This window comes from Meleagris gallopavo, chromosome 7 (assembly GCF_000146605.3).
Source record: "Meleagris gallopavo isolate NT-WF06-2002-E0010 breed Aviagen turkey brand Nicholas breeding stock chromosome 7, Turkey_5.1, whole genome shotgun sequence".
Lineage (NCBI taxonomy): Eukaryota > Metazoa > Chordata > Aves > Galliformes > Phasianidae > Meleagris > Meleagris gallopavo.
Genome location: NC_015017.2, coordinates 34,373,261 through 34,389,576, shown reverse-complemented (window position 1 = coordinate 34,389,576; position 16,316 = coordinate 34,373,261). Strand labels below are relative to the sequence as shown.

The following is a 16,316-nucleotide window of genomic DNA, read 5'->3' as shown; positions in this document are numbered from 1 at the left end:
CCATAATGTTCCCCTTAGATGGACAAAAAATTACTGACCTCACTGAGGTAAATAAAAAAGGAGCACGTGGACCCATCTACACCATAACTTGCATAACAGGGATCCGATCGCCACATATCTTTCATCCACTGAAACAAAACAAAGATACAGTCTGTTAGGTTTAAGCACCACATAATAACTCTAAATTACACTATTTCACACTGAAGTCAAAAATAACAGAGGAAAGCTGTGAGTCACTATATCCAAACAAACAAAAATGACAAATAACCAAAAGGAAGTTTGGGAATATTTTGCAGCACGCTGCGTGTCAGCATTCAACTACACTGGGGAAGTAATTACATACCAAACTTGAGTACAGTTTATACAAAGTGATAACCACGCAAACAAAAGCAAATATCAAAAAGAAAATATATTCAAGGATTCACACATGTGGGTGTGGCTGGAGTTGACTTCTATTGCCCCTATTGCAGCTGCTCTGGAATGTAACAGGCTGTTTGAATTACAAAGATTGGAATCTGCCTGATTCTGGCAAGAATCTGACATTTCTGAAGAAGCAAATGATTCATTTACAGTCTTATTTTAGCAGCTGAATGATGTATGACATAGCCACTTTGCAGCCAGTATGTGAAAATGGACCAAAACACAGGCCAGAGAATCAACAATTAGAGATCTATCTTTAAAAAAATAAAAAACTAGAAAAATCCCCACAACAAAAAAACAAAACAAACAAAAAAACAACACAAAAAATGAGCCAAAGAGTTTTATGTACAGAAAAAAAAGGTAACAAAACTCTGCATGGACTTTTCCAGTTGTTTACATCTTCAGTAAAAAAATTGTAATACTTGATAATTATATGTGAACATCCAGCAATTTTCCTTTAAGTTTTGAGTGACGTGTCTCCTCAACATCATCTTTTTTACTCAACTTTTCTTCTTTTACACCACTGAGTAGTGACTTCTTGCAACAGATATTGTGTTTTTAACAAAATAAATGTAACAAATTAAAAACAGCTCATAGTTACCTTTATTTTCCCTTCACAGTGAGGAAAACCATCCATAGGAGGCAATTCACACTGTTCTTGGGCTCCATTTATGAGATCTAAAGAGAAACAAACCATGACTGAATTTCATTTCACAGTTCTAACAGATAGCCTAATGAATCCCTCCTTTTAAGAATCTACATCCAGACATGGCTGAAGAATCCTACTATGTAGCATTTGTTATAACATTAAAGCTCAGAAGACAGCTCCTTTTCCCATCCTTACTACATTACTACATCATCTGATTTGAACTACAGTTAGAAACAGAGGAAACATCCTTTTAAGATATCATAAGTGTAGGGGTAGGCAGTATTTCCCAGCATGTCTAGCTCAGTGTGCCCACACTGCCAAATAAGCTTACTTCTGCTTTGTTCCCAGGCTTCCACCATCCTCGCTACTGTTAGAGCTTTCTCCTTTGACTGGAACCAGATGTGAGTGTATCTTATGTATTCCATGGAAACTTGGGAGCATCTCAAACAGGTACCAGCAATGCATAGTTTCAAATAGATTACAAAGAGAGCACGAAGAAAATGGAACCCTGGGGATGCTTATCTACACACCTTGATCTTCCAAATCTAGATAGAAGTAATAGTTTTTCCACGCTGGAAACAACCACACCATTAAGTCTGACATAAATGCTATTTTTGATGGAAAACAGTATTTAAGAAATGACTTAGATTTTTATCCTTAATTAGGATTTATAGCAATTAAAATGCAAATTACGAGGCCTCTTTCCAGCTAAAGCTTGGAACTTCAAGCCAACAGCTAGAAACACAAAAACTGTCAAATCAGTACAGAACAATACTAGATAAGACAATTCTTTCTCTTAAGCTTTGAGTCATGACATTAATTTCCATTCTACAGACACTTAGGTGCTTCGAACCCAACTTCATTCTTATTGACAGAGAATTATTAAGCATCCACCTAACACATTAGTACACTGAAAGTCAATGCATTGACAAATTGAAAACATGAACGTGAGCATATTATAAATCTAAGAGCTCACAGATGCTTTTTAATGCAGTGCCCTATTAAGTGAGGTCCTGAGACACTCAATATATCGCTGCAAATCCATCCTGATGTTCAGACAGCAGCCAGGTGTTCCCCTCACAAATGTCTGTGACTCTTTAAAAATTAACAGCTCTGCATCAGAGATTGCTAGTGCACAGCAGGTGAAACTGAACTTGTGAACAATTATGAGCTATTTCAGTGCAAAGTCTGGCACATTCACATGACTGACTTGGCAGATCTAAGCTAAGCCACCTGACCTTGCACCAGAAAAGGTACTTCTCCTTTGTTGCTGTGCATGAGTAAAGAGAGATTGGGTAAAGTCACACGCCTCTGACGTTGCAATATTTGAACACCACTTTACAGGTACTGTTCTTCACTGCTCTCACAACTAATCACAATGTCATGAACTTTTGTTTGTTTAACTGAAGCTTTATAGCCCCCAAGAGAAAACTTTGGCTCAAAGAACAATCTGCAATAGGAAAATGATTTTGTTTGCTTCCTAATCACTCACTAACAGAACAGTAAAAAAAAAAAAGAATCAGTACGTGCTACATACATGTTTTGTCCCTATGCTATATGCACAGCCTTCAAAGAAAGAATTTTATGAGAGGCATAAGAATAATTGTGCTGTTTTTTCTCTGTCATACAGCTAGAAAGACTGGAAATAATTCATAAAAATAGCAAGCTTAATAATAGTTACCATTAATTGAAACAAAGACTCAAAAGAATAGTTATTCAGTAGTGATTATTGCTTGGTAGGTATTTTATGTGTCACAAATATTTAAAAACTTCTATTAAAACAAAAAAGCCACAATACTACTGAACTTGCAGACTGTGATACCAGCAGCCTATCTTGCCTTCTAAGGACCAACTCTTCATTCTTCAGAGAATATAAGCATCTAAAGAATTTAACATGACACAGAAGCTTGTGGAATACACTTAGGAATACTGAGGCAAAAACCCTCATTCTTGGACTAGAGCAAAAAAAAACAAACAAACAAAAAAAAGACGTATAAAAAACCCCCCATGATTATCTCTAGCACAGATAATATCTCAACTCAAAGCATTCCTATCAGGAGTTTTCACAAAAGCAGAATTCTCCTTAGTATCAAAAGGATAGAGTAATCATCTTTCTTTTTTATGCTTTTGATCAATCAATACATGTACTATTCTTACTTCAATTCACAGAATTTTCTTTTTTGCTTCTATGTCTGTCCAGAAATCTGGCATTTAAGGTTAGAAGCAACACTGCAGTTAAAGATTTTTTTGTTTGTGCAAGATCTCCCTTCCCCTTCTCCTCTAATTAAGACATTCTGAATTTAATTCACATTTTCCTCTCCAGCTGGTAAGAGAGTGAATTTGCAGTGTGAGCTGAAAGAACTATCAATGTATTCAAAGAAATCAACGAAAGGTTACAATAATTTTAAATGCAGAGCACAAAATGCTTCCCACTAACATTTTAGAATCTTCAGTAGCAAAAGCATTGGTATGATTTAGAGAAAATTAACTTTCCTACTGCTAGTCCATCCTCACACCAGCTGTGCTGCTGTGTTCCATTAACACTACTGAAATCGATGCAATGTTAGGAGATTTCAAGTAGCAGTCAAGTGGTTAATCAAAATGCAGCCCAGGGGACCACTAACAGCCCCTTTCAGCATTACTAATACAGCTTAGCACTGCAGTGGAAAATAGTCATGTGTGGTCCTCTGCACAGTCATTATACTGTGCTGTAATGGTGAGGCTTGAAAACACACAATTCTCCTTAGCTCCACGCTGTTGGATTTGCAGGAAGCAAACTGACAGAAAAGTGGGAAAAGCTGCTTGCTATTATATGTTGTGTGGAAAAAGAATACAATGGATAAAGCACAATAAATATGAGTCTAAGCAAAGCATTACCTGAAGAAAGCTGTAATCTTGGCTATAAGAATCAGTGCAGCCCACATCCTATTACATCTGGTACACCATGATGTTTTGTGAGGACTGGTTTGGTTCTCAGTGCAGCATCATGGATAATATTGTACCTGCTGTTTTAACTGAAGAAAAGCCTTCTGTGGTGCTTTTAAGAGGACAGCTTTGGAAATTCAAAACAACAAGCAATACTTGGGCTTTTTATTAAGTTTTTCTCTGCAAGCACAGAACTATGGGATAAGGTAGAGTTGCAGACAGTTAAACAAACCTCTCCTGTGCAAAACAAAGTTCACTGGAAAGAGCCATAGAAATAAATCAACTGATCATGAAGTTATCTGATTCTTCCTTCCCACCCAGAAGCCTTCAGCATGTCACCCCAAAGCACGCAGGATAAAGTGCATGGAAACACAAAGACAAACATTCTTTTCGCCATAGTAACATTAAATAAAAATGCCTGTTTTCAGCATTGCTGAAACTGAGTTGTCAGTCTGCCTTGCTACATGTTCACAAAGGTGCCAGATATCTGACAGGCATCCATGCCATCATCTCTTAGATGACAAATACTGAAGTCTGCAGTCAAATTAGTCTTAACATCTTTAAAGTCACTTGAGTTGTTAAAGAGAATTCAACAGCCTATATATCAGAACATGTTCATGCATAAGCTAGAAATGCTCTGGAAACTATGAATAGATACAGAGAAAATATTCTTTTTTGAGTAGTGCAACAGCTCTCCAAGAACCACCTATGTTCAAAGAGGAAGTAGGGGGGAATTTGACATTAACCTTTATTTGCTATTTTTATGGGATCAAAGGCACACTTAAGATCTTCCTAAGTCATATTTTTCAATGCAAAAGAACACTTTGTAAACAACCAGACTGGCACAGCTTTCAGTGCTTATACTATCTAAGATAGTGACAATTACAAAAAACATTTTTTCTTTTACTGAACAGGCACAGAAGTACAGCAAGGACAGTGGTCTAGAGTACCTTCACTCTTACTTTAAGTCAACATCTTTATTTTAAAAAATGTTTTGTAGCATGCATATTCGTTATTAATACCATTATTGTTTACCAGCACTCTAAAGAATGAGGAATTGTAACAGTTTAAATAAAATTAAATTAGTCTCAGCTATCTGAAGTACACAGCAAGGGTTCACAGCTAAAAAACAAAACCTACATCACACAAAGCTCACATATGCTGCTTATCAGAAAAAAATCCCATGAAGAAAATAGGAGAGATTCTTTGAGTATTTCTGTGCAGGGAGGTTGTCTTGTGTGATGAAATATGCTTAGTGGAATTCTATCCTACAAAGCCATGAAGCTAAACAATAGTTTATCATAGAAAAGCCCTAGTGTTAAAAACCAAATTGCCTAAAAGAAGTTGATCTTCTACCTGTCACATGGATCCAACCATTCAGCTGCAACAGAAGCTGTGTTGTGGAGAAGCTCTGCTTCAAAGTGCCACGATTTCACATTTACCCATTTCTATTTTATCGTCTGAAAAACAGTCATTTAAGATTTACCTAGCTTGTTATTATTGGCAGTGTCTCAAGGCTTTCTGTTTAAACTGGAGAAAAACTCTTATCTGCTATGCACCTATGTTTAGATTGGTATCTGCTTATGTAAACAAGAAAATATTATTTGTCACAAAACCAGAGAAGATGGCTACCAAATCTCTCTAAAGCTTTTTAAAAAAAACTTGGACAAATGAAAGCAGAGGAGATAGAAAGAAAAAAGATTTCATTGCATCTGTTAGTGACTGGCTGGTGTCTTGTAAACATCTCTGTTAACATTTTACTCTTCCATAAATCTGAGGTTCTGAAAAAGCAGTTGAAAATTGTCAGGGTCAAATCAACAAGGTTGCTTGACATTTCTGAGGAAGGAAGAAGAACAAGGAAAGCATGCTTATAATTTTACACAAGGACCTAAGAAGGGGGGAAAAAAAGGAATACAAACTCCTACACAAGCTGTTCAAGCTGCTATACAGCTTTGCTTCTTAACATCATCCATGCAGTCCATCAGCTCACATCATTCTCAAGTAGAGATCCCATACTCAACTCCTTTGGGATTAGGATTAAAAATATTTGAGACAGAAAGAGCTCCTGCTCGATTCTCCTCTCACTCAAACCAAAAGAAAAAAGAAACTAGTTTGCTCCTAGAATCATAGTATCACTCAGGTTGAAAGAGTCCACTAAGATCATCTAGTCCAATCATCAGCCCTGACTTCTCAACGAAAGATTCTACAAAATTAAGAGGAAGAAACCAGATGTAGCAACACACTACAAACACTAATCCTAAACAAAAAACAGATGTGAATAGTCAGTACATTCTACATGTAAGTGAACAATATAAGTTGTCTGAAAATCCAAAGGGGAAGAGAGAGATTCTGGTCTCTAAATTTAGAGAACTGAAGAATGAATCAAACATAAGTTTGAATTTACCTACTTCAGAGGGAGCCAAGCTACAGTCCTTGCTAAATCCTCAACATTTCCTCCCACCGTTACCACCTTCTTATCATGATATGATAATCCAGATGGATTTTCTTCAGATCATTTAACATGCCAAGAACTTCACACATCACTATGAAGTGATATCTTCTGCTGCAGATTTCAATTCTACAGCACACTTGACAGCCAGAGGTAAAACAATTAAAAAACAAAACAAAACAAAACAACAACAACAAAAAACACACCAAAAAACAATAGAACACAGCAACTACATTTCTCTATGCCTTGCCAAATAGAGAGCACAACTGATAAGGAGACTTTTAGAAAGTGATGAATAGCTAATTCCACACAGCCCCTAGATTTTAAACACTCAGTGATATTCCTAAGATGTTTGTACATCTGCCCCAAAGCACAGTTATAAATACTGTTCAAAGCATACATTTTACTTATGTTAAGGAATGTCCAAATAGCAGTCTATCTTGGGTTTAAGCATGATAATGAGATTGCCACACTAAAACTCATGGGCTCTGTGCCAAGTAATATCTATCACATAAATTTAGGCTCCCGTGGTCAAAGCATAGGCTAAAGGATTGATCAAAACTGTTTTAGGAAGCCACAAACATTTCTGTTGGGCTGCTGTTACAAGAGATCAAGAGCCACAATGGGTACTGCTAGGCAGATTTAATTCAGGTTCTGGTTGTATTACTAAACCTAAAGTAAAGATAGATAAATGTTCAAAACTGCCTTCTTCTTCCTTCACTGACAGGCTCCTTCACAGAAAGCATTGCTCAATCCTTTATGAGATGATGGTAATTTTATGATGTAATTTATTATTTTTTTGCATAATACACCAAGTTGTAAACCCTCCCAGTTCAACAACCATCTGGACCTTTGGATTCTGTGGCTCATATTATCTAACATTAGATACACAGTTAGTCTGCATTCTGCTTGTTGAACATTGGTTTATTATATTTTATATTGAATCTTTGTTGCCCATATACTGGATGTTTTATCTCTTCCTAAACAAATTTGCCTACTTCATCATTTTCATACTGGTGCTATTATTTACTTATCAAGAAAACCTATAGAAGAAGCTTAAGATGATCTTCAGTTGCCCTTCAAATAACCTCATACAGTAGTTCCAGTTGTTCTAGAAGTAGCTACAAAAAGTAGAAAGATTATTTATTAGGTCTCTCCTCATTTATATGATTCAGATGACCTTTTCCATCTGTTTCTTCACATTTGAGGCTGTAAGGGATGAGTGTGTCCTTATTAACCCTGTCATAGGCACCTGCTGCACACTAACAAACACACAGCAGACCTGTTCAGGCACCTGCTGTGACCACTCAATGTCTGGATATGTATATCTACAAAAGAATATTAAAAACATTAGAAAAGAACATAGAAAATTTGTAAGTTTTGTTTTTCTTCTTTTCACTAGAAAGAAGATGACAGATTCAATATCAAGAGAACGTGGTAACTTCAGCTTACATGTAGTACATTAGAAGCAACCGTGCAAGTTTCTCAGTTACACATAAGAACTTTCCTGGACCAACAGATATCTTATAGTCAACATGTGTATGGGCAAAATTAAATATCCTCTGATCTCAGCTCTTTGAGAAACATTGCAGCATTTTTAAACAAGATGACTTTTCAGCTACTTTTTCAGCAACTGCAACTGGCAACTATTTCTCAAAACACATCCTCTTCAGTATTGTGTGGACTACTCACATACTCAAACACAAACTTGCATCTAGGCTAAAAACAGGAAGAAGACAAACATACATTTTAATATGATGAATGGAGTTCTATTTTTGTACTGCCATTCTGCTTATCTATACAGATATTGTGAAAAATTTAAAAAAAAAAAAAATGGAATTCCAATGTGGTCCAATTGCAGTGCCCTTAATCTTCCTTAATATATGGAATTTTGCAATCCAGAAATCTGAGTCATAACTACATACTTGTCATGTTTATCACACTCAGATAAAATCAATTAAAAAAAAAAAAGCCAGACTAATTCCAGTTACTGGACTCAGAAACTAAACTAGAATACTTCCATTTTCTCATGCTCCTCCAACCCAGCATTTAAAAACTGTTCTTACAACTGTTTTCTGAATTACAGGCATGTACCTAAAAAAAAGATCCCACTTGCAGACAGGCTTTGGAAGGAGAAATGTCCACTAATCATTTTTCTGTTCCTCCTAGCTTGCAAATAAAAAGTCCTTTTTTTTTTTTTTAATTTTCTAAATTAATGAATGTGTTAGCAATACTTAAGATCAGCAATTGCAACATTTATTTACTAAGTTTATTTTTTGAGTTCCATGCAGTAACTATGTAACTTCTAGAGTTTGTTACTGTCAGGAAACTACTATGAAGACAGAAGTAGAAACAAAATTTTCATTTCCATTTGGAAACGCCTCCACTTTTTGCTTCAAATGGACAAATATAAGCACTTGAACTAGCAATACACAGGGATTAGCCCATCAGTGCTACCCATCCTGGAGATACCTGAACACTGACATCATCCAAACAGGCACCAGAACAATATATAATCAAAACTTAAGTAACTGTCCCTTAAAGGTTTTTCTGTTCTTGCTATTTACTACAGGTGGTTCAGATATTTCAAATTTAGGGCATCAAAAGTCAAAACCTAAAACTCTAACAAGGCAAATAGTGCTCTTTGCCGCAGATCAAGCCCCAGGCAACAAAAAGCTACATACATACAGAAGTCTGAGAACTTCTACCAAGCTTCTTAAAATTTGCTTGTGAGTATCAAAACTGTGATACTTGTCAACTCCAAAAACAATCAAATTCATCTGTCTTAAGTACTGACTAAATGTGTTTTCTGGTCAGACAAAAATCATGGTTCTTTGCTTATACATCAGGAAGCAACAACAAGAGTTTACTTCTATCACTTATCTTCATAAGATAAGTGATATATAAGATATATAAGATATATAAGATATATAAGAATATATATCATTCACTGAAATAACAGCATCAAATCTCTCTGTTGTCAAACTATAAAAGGTAAAATGAAAAATGACCTTGGATATTTATTTATAATCCTGAAACTATAGCAGTATTATACTAGCTCACATTCCAACGATGATTAAAAAATAGTGGTGTATTCCTTGTGCTAGTAACATGGTTTACTCTGACAGCACCCTCCAAGTGTTGTATTTCTTTAGTTTCTAATCTGTCTTCAGCCTAACGAAGACAAAAGACTTAGGAAAAAATAGTTACTGCAAGGTAAACAGTAGTATAAAATGAATGCAAAGGGCTTGCTAAATTTCTATGAGCACACTTCCACATTATTTGGCAAATGAGACACAGAAGACCTCTCTCACTGAGACACAATGGGTGTTGAATATCCTAATATGAACAGAATAGGATAGAGAAGTGAACACTTAGGTCTGCTGGCATGCTTTAATCATGTCATCATTTCTCAATCACTCTCCCTGACGTCCTGACAATGGCACTTCCCTACCAAAGCTTACATCTACTCCATTTTACTATATCTGAACACAGTCTCTCAAGATTAGTATTTATTTTGCTAGCAAAGCCAAGCGCAGGCAAGACTTATGTTGGCCTGACTTCTAATGTACAATCACTTTAACCTATGAAATATTTACTATTAATAAAGTAGACTATCCCTGTCTGGCAGAGAATATTATTTTCTGCAAGTTATCACAGAAAGTCTTCTCTGAGCTTGTAAAAGATCAGTGCTATTGAGTGTAATTGATTTGGCTTAGACTTTTGAATTTTGCTTTGTAAGACATTTCAAATATCTGCAACTGAAAAAACACAGCATAGAGAAAATATAGATTTAGCAGTCCAAAAATACTGCTATACCCACCTGCTACATTAAGCTTTTCGACTGCTCCTAAGCTGGGAGCTGAAGTGGTAGTATTGTTGGTAGAGTTTGCTCCTGTTCCATTAAGTACAAGATTTTCCACTTTGGACTCCAGTTTCCCAATACGCTGCAAGATATTATCCAACAAGACTGCAAGTGTTTTCTTCAAATCTACAAATGAAAAGTTAGATTGCTTAATAATGAATGCACGCTATCAGACAGAATCAAAAATAGATATGAGAATGAGACTGGAATATACACACACACACTTTATCAGTGCACTATTGCTCCCTATTTTGCTTGGCCTTAGATACAAGCTTTCCATGATGTGTAACTGGTCTTCCTATGGACTTTATAAAGCAAAGTACAACTCACAGATGTATCCTACATTCAAGGAGAAGTATGAATGTAAGTGGGATAAAAAATAGGAAAAAGAAAAAAAAACACGTTTTGTGATAGTTCAAGTAATAATAAGTTACTTAAACAGCAATGAATGTCTGCATTTTACTTATAATCATCCATCATCTGCCTTCAGGTGTTATTCTGGAGCTCTATATAGACAAACACACCTTCACTTTACCCAGAGACATACCATACCCTCTCTAACTGGAATGTCCTAAGAAAAACAAAAGAACTTGACTCTACTGCAAAAACACATCCCAAATCATTCAGTTTTTGCAAAACTGCCCATCCAATCTACAACAGTCAGCTGGACATTTCAAATTAAGCATCAAGTAGAAAAGAAAAAAGAGAAATGAAGGACAAAGTACTTTCATTTAAAAGCAAAGCCAGAATTAGATTTGACTGAGATACTGGACCTGGAAGTCTTTGCTGTATTACCCAACTATTTCAATAACAAGACCTAAATCCATAATAAAGAGCTCTTAGAGGAACAGAATCCAACATTCTGTCAGATTCTCAGTCACTTGGAAAATAAATTTCCACTTCCAAAAGAAGGGAAAGCTTTGAATCAGTACAGAAGCCTCCTGCCTCTCTTTCACCACAACCAGGTTTTACACTGTTGAAATGTACCCAAACAACCATAAAATCACTTATTTCTTCAGTCCGTGACTGTGTCTACTTATCTGTTGGATCAGATGTAGCATTTCCATTTGCAAGGAAACCAACAAAGGGTATTTGGAGTTTGCCTATTGTATAACAACCCAAAAAGTGTTTCGTGATTTTTTTTTTCTTTTCTATTTTTTTCTCTTCAGTTTTCTCAAGGTAACACAAACACTTGGGTAAGCTAGAAGAATTGCAGGCAAGAGCAAAAAAACAGACCACTATCATGTCAAAAATTTATAATTCAAGTGGCAATAAGCCAAAGAAGATGAAAGTATTGTTCTTTGTTCACTTACCCTTGTTTCAGGATTAAGGAATTTGGTATGATGCATTTACATTATTTTCCCACATAATTTCATATATATTATGTATAATACCCCTTCTGCTTTCCACAACTTTAGAATCAGATAACTTTCTGATCTGTAACAGAAAATTCCTCCATACATTTGAAGAGATTAATCTGTCCCAACACAGTTGTAGTTTTGCCATTCTTCGTACTTTTTCTTAGGAACAGCTCAAATCTTATGCAAATGTGAGAGTAAATAAGGGAAGGTCATTACACTTGGAAAGCTTATGATTATTTTCTCCTAATATAAAGAAGTCCTATTTATTCAATGAAGCCATAAAGATATATATATATTTTTAATTTATTTATTTATTTTGTAATTGTGTTTTCTTTAGTCTGCTGAAGACTGGAATCTTACGTGCTAATAATATGGACTGTCTTGATATAATTTTAAATATTGGCACAGTGCAATACAATGAAGGATAAAAGAAGCATTTATGAAAGTGTGATGTTTCACAGCGGGAATGCAGAAGACCCTTAGTGGTAAGTCTGCAGAAGGAAAGAGTGGAACAGGGATTTAACACCAATAAAAACGTGGAATAGAGGAAGAAAATCCAGGAACAAAGGTAGAATGGAATATTCAGAAAAAAATGAGGAAGAAACATAGTACACAAAGGCATACTCTAAGAATCAAGAGAAAAACAGCTAACATTGTAAACTTTTCATAGTAGTACCAAAACATTGATATAAGGCACTTCTTGTCAGAACAAAAAAGCAGTTGGAGGCCAATTTGAGAAAGAAATGGCCAAAGCAGAGATTTAAAATAATTTCTGCAAAACAACTGTTTACTACTATGAAAATCTAATACTTATTGTGTATATTTGAAGTAAAACTTTTTTAAAGAACGTGTTTGATCCACTGATCTGACAGGCCAATATAAAGTAGAAAGAAAAATGAGAAAGCAAAGAAGCTGTGCAATCCAAAGTAATGAATGACTGAACAACCTTTGAGTGGATAAGAGCAGCCAAAGCAAGCAAACTTAGTACTTACTCTTGAAAACAGGAATCATGACTGTGCTCACTAATAGCAATCAGAGGATAAGATTAAAAGAAATAAAAGGCTAAAAATCAAGAGCATATCCTGTACACTCAGACCTAGCCAGGGCTATTTTGGTTGGCAATCCTGCGTGAGGCTGGGGGTAGGGAGGGGGAGCCTTGAACCCAGATGATCTTTGAGGTCCTTCTTTCTAGCCCAAGTCACTCTGTGACTCTGTAAGAGCAGCTGTCATAGAATAATGAAGCAGCTTCTACCCATTACCATTAGCATGAGGCAGTAACGTGTTTATTCCTAAACAACTAATCTGATAATTTGCTATCAACAAATCATTTGGTGTGCCAAGGAGTGACTAGCTGGCTATACTACTCACTTTAATACAGTATTATTTAATCCAGTGCCATCCACTCATCATAGCATTTTTCCCACTGCATTTTTACACGACTTTACATCCTTAAGAACAGTTTAATTTGAAAAAACTTGCCTAAACTCGTCTTTAAAGTAAACATTCTTTTTATTCATAGACCTCGAATTTTCCATGCAAAATTTAGCTTTAACTTACAAAAATTTTAGTTTTTTCATGCACCTTCAAATGCCAATAGCTTCTCCTGGGGAACTTGACCATTGTTTGGCAGCAATTCAACTTGTTCCACAGCAGGCTTTAGAACAGGAAACAAAAGTCATAGGCCAAAAATTGTAGGGAGAATTCAGATTAAGGATATTTTGTACACTCAGGCCTCACCAGGGCACAGATTAATGCAGTTACCCTTCAACTACAGGAGAAAGATGAAGTTTTTTGTTTTTAATTTTTTTCTTCATCAACCACTCTTACAAGATAATGGGACACTGATAATTGTTAAATAGCAGATAGAGGGTTTTTAAAGCCTATGCAAACAATTCACCAGCTGGTCAAGAGAGGTGCACATTTCCTTCTACTCAGCATTGGTGAAGCCACATACGGAGTGCTCCTCAGTACAGCAGAGACCTGGAACTCCTGGTGAAAGTTCAGCAGAGCACCAGCAAGTGATCACTGGACAGGAGCATCTCTGAGAGAACCGGGAGGACTGTTCACCCTGAAGAAGCAGAGGATCAGGGAGACTTTATCACAGTGTACAAATAACTGAGCGAGGTTGCAAAGAGGACAGAGAAATCTATTTTCAGAGGTGTCCAGGGCCAGGATAAGAGGCAGTGTGCACAAACTGGAACACAAAAGGTTTCATCTAGGCATCAGAAAGCATTTCTGTGCTGTGTGGATAACAAAGCACTGACTGCACTAGGTTATGCAGTCTCCTCCTTGGAGATCTTCAAAAGCTACCTGGATGCAGTCCTGGATATCCCCTCCAGATGCTGGGGCAAAGGTTGGAGAAGATGGGCCCAGAGATCCCTGCTAATCTCAAACATTTTGCGAGTTTGTGAAAGCCTTAAAGAACCTCTACTTGCTTGGAAGACTTCAGTCCAAATATTTATCTAGAGCCACTCTATTTAGCTTGCACTGCTCTGTAAAATTATGATACCAATATAGTTTAAAGTGCAAACACACATCAGTAGAAGTTATTGAAGAACTGAAGAACAGGGACTCCCTGTTAAATTTAATCAACAAAGCAATGTAATTGTTAGCTATGTTACAGAAGATACTCTCAGCCTTGCAGGCAAGGACCTTTTCATAAACTCCAACATTCTTTTGTTCTTTTCAGAGGAAGAAGTGGTAGCAGAAATGAGAAGACGTCCAGTACAATATTTTCATTAATATATTAATAATATAATATTTTCATTTCACCAAAGAGAAATGAGTATAAAGAGAAAATGACAGAAAATGGTGCAAATATGGTCTGCTGCATCCTAACCATCATTATTTTCAAATCCTACAAAAAACCTGATTTTTGATAGCAGAATATTAGGACAACTTTAAAAGAAAACAAATCTAGATGACTGATTTTTTTATTAATTAGCCAATAGTCTAAAAGTGCACAGGTAAGTAGGAAAGAAAGTGAGCTTAAAAATAGCTAAAAAGGTGTATGATGTGATTCTATCAGATTAGAAAGAAACTACACCTCACGTAATATTAGATTACATTTTTGTTTTCTTATTGTTTTCTAAAAATGCTTCATTCGCTTTTATATGCTTTGCTTCATACACACACACAAACTTAAGTGCCATCTTGTATGAAATGGATGACAGGAAGTCCTACAAACTATGAGACACAGCATTGAAATTCATGAAAAGAATATTCTTTACTCTGAGGTAAATATGATATATTTAAGCTTAAATTTAACCTTAGGACACATACATAAGCTTAAATATTAGGGAAATTGACTGGACATAAATGTGCAATGGAAAAGAGAAGATAAACAGAGCAGGTCTCCACTTCATCACTAAAACAAGATATTCTTGTACAAGGAATTTCTTGCAACTCTGACATGCCAACTGAAAAGTCTCCTAAGGTTCTCCCTAACAGCAAAACCACACATTTTTTAAAATCAAGTTCTAACACGTAACTTGAGGCATAACATATATGGCTACTAGACAGATGTAGGGAAAAAAAAAAAGCAGATAATTTCATTTCCAAGTGACTGAAAATTTAAATTTTGTCCCATTTCATAACTTACAAGTAAAAAATGTTCTTCTCCATCTGTGCAGAAAACCTGCAGTATGAAATACTGTCAATTGAGCAGCATTACAAAGTACAATGTTTGGACATCTTAGAAAAGCCCTTGATCAGATTATCATGTAATCTAGAACACACACTTACCGTATGCTGTCACTGTTCCAACATAAGGTCCATCAACCACATTTTTATTTTCTTCAGCTAATGCTTTGATATATCTTTTGCTGAGATCCAAAATTTGTTCACGCAGGACTGAACTGCTTTCGTGTTGTGTTTGCTGCTGAATAGTGAAATGCAGAAGCATCATTCCCCAAATAAAACCAAAAGTCACCAGAAAAAAGCCAAGTTTCTGAGAGGACAGCTTCCATGGAGAGAATGCCATGATTCCCAACAGCTTCTCACAGTTAGTAAAAAGGTTCCTAAAGCACGAAGCCAAAGAGCAAGTTCATGGTCCAAGTATATGCAGATCACAGAGCAGGACTCAGTCTTATTCCGACTCCTTAGTCAACATATATCTGTATTTCAGCTCCATCCTGTTGCAAGAGGAAAGAAAAGTAGCAAAGTTAACACAAAATATTAGAAATTTTTATGAGCTACAGTAAGTCTTTACCATAACTAGTACTAAAAGATGTAGACAATATGCTTTTTTCCAACTGTTTGATTTGTATGCATCAATATTGTGCTGTGTTACTCAGAGCACAAACAAACTAAGAAAAACACTGGAAACAGAACAAAGAAAAAAGTGATGTGCCTGAGCAGGTGTAGAACACCTCTCAATATCTGGATCAAGTTCAATGCTTGAAACTGTTTCCAATCTAAATTTCAAGACAAGGTTGCTTCAACGTATTTTTATTTTTCCTGTGTGCACACAAAACTTTGTGATGTTGCCAATGCAGCAATTTAAGACGATTCTTAATGTAATTCAGTTCTTAGAAAACAAGTAATTTTAGCTGGCAATGACACTGTTAGGAGATCCTGGCAAGAGCTATGGCATATGGCTAGATAGATGATCAGGAAATCAGACTCCCTCAGGGGTAAAGAGCGAGA

The 16,316-nt window shown here is 36.0% G+C and overlaps 1 protein-coding gene across 2 annotated transcripts in view; it reads right to left on the bottom strand.

Annotated features, from left to right (window-relative positions):
* MGAT5 (alpha-1,6-mannosylglycoprotein 6-beta-N-acetylglucosaminyltransferase) overlaps positions 1-15,651 on the bottom strand; it is a 72,834-nt gene extending 57,183 nt beyond the window's left edge. For both annotated transcript variants that reach the window (XM_003207726.4, XM_010714060.3), the window contains exons 1-4: positions 15,414-15,651; positions 10,267-10,434; positions 1,022-1,098; positions 39-128 (exon numbers count right to left, since the gene is read on the bottom strand). In XM_003207726.4, coding sequence (XP_003207774.1) covers positions 39-128; positions 1,022-1,098; positions 10,267-10,434; positions 15,414-15,651 — 573 coding nt within the window. The remainder of the gene's footprint in view (positions 1-38; positions 129-1,021; positions 1,099-10,266; positions 10,435-15,413) is intronic.
* Between the last annotated feature and the right edge of the window lie 665 nt (positions 15,652-16,316).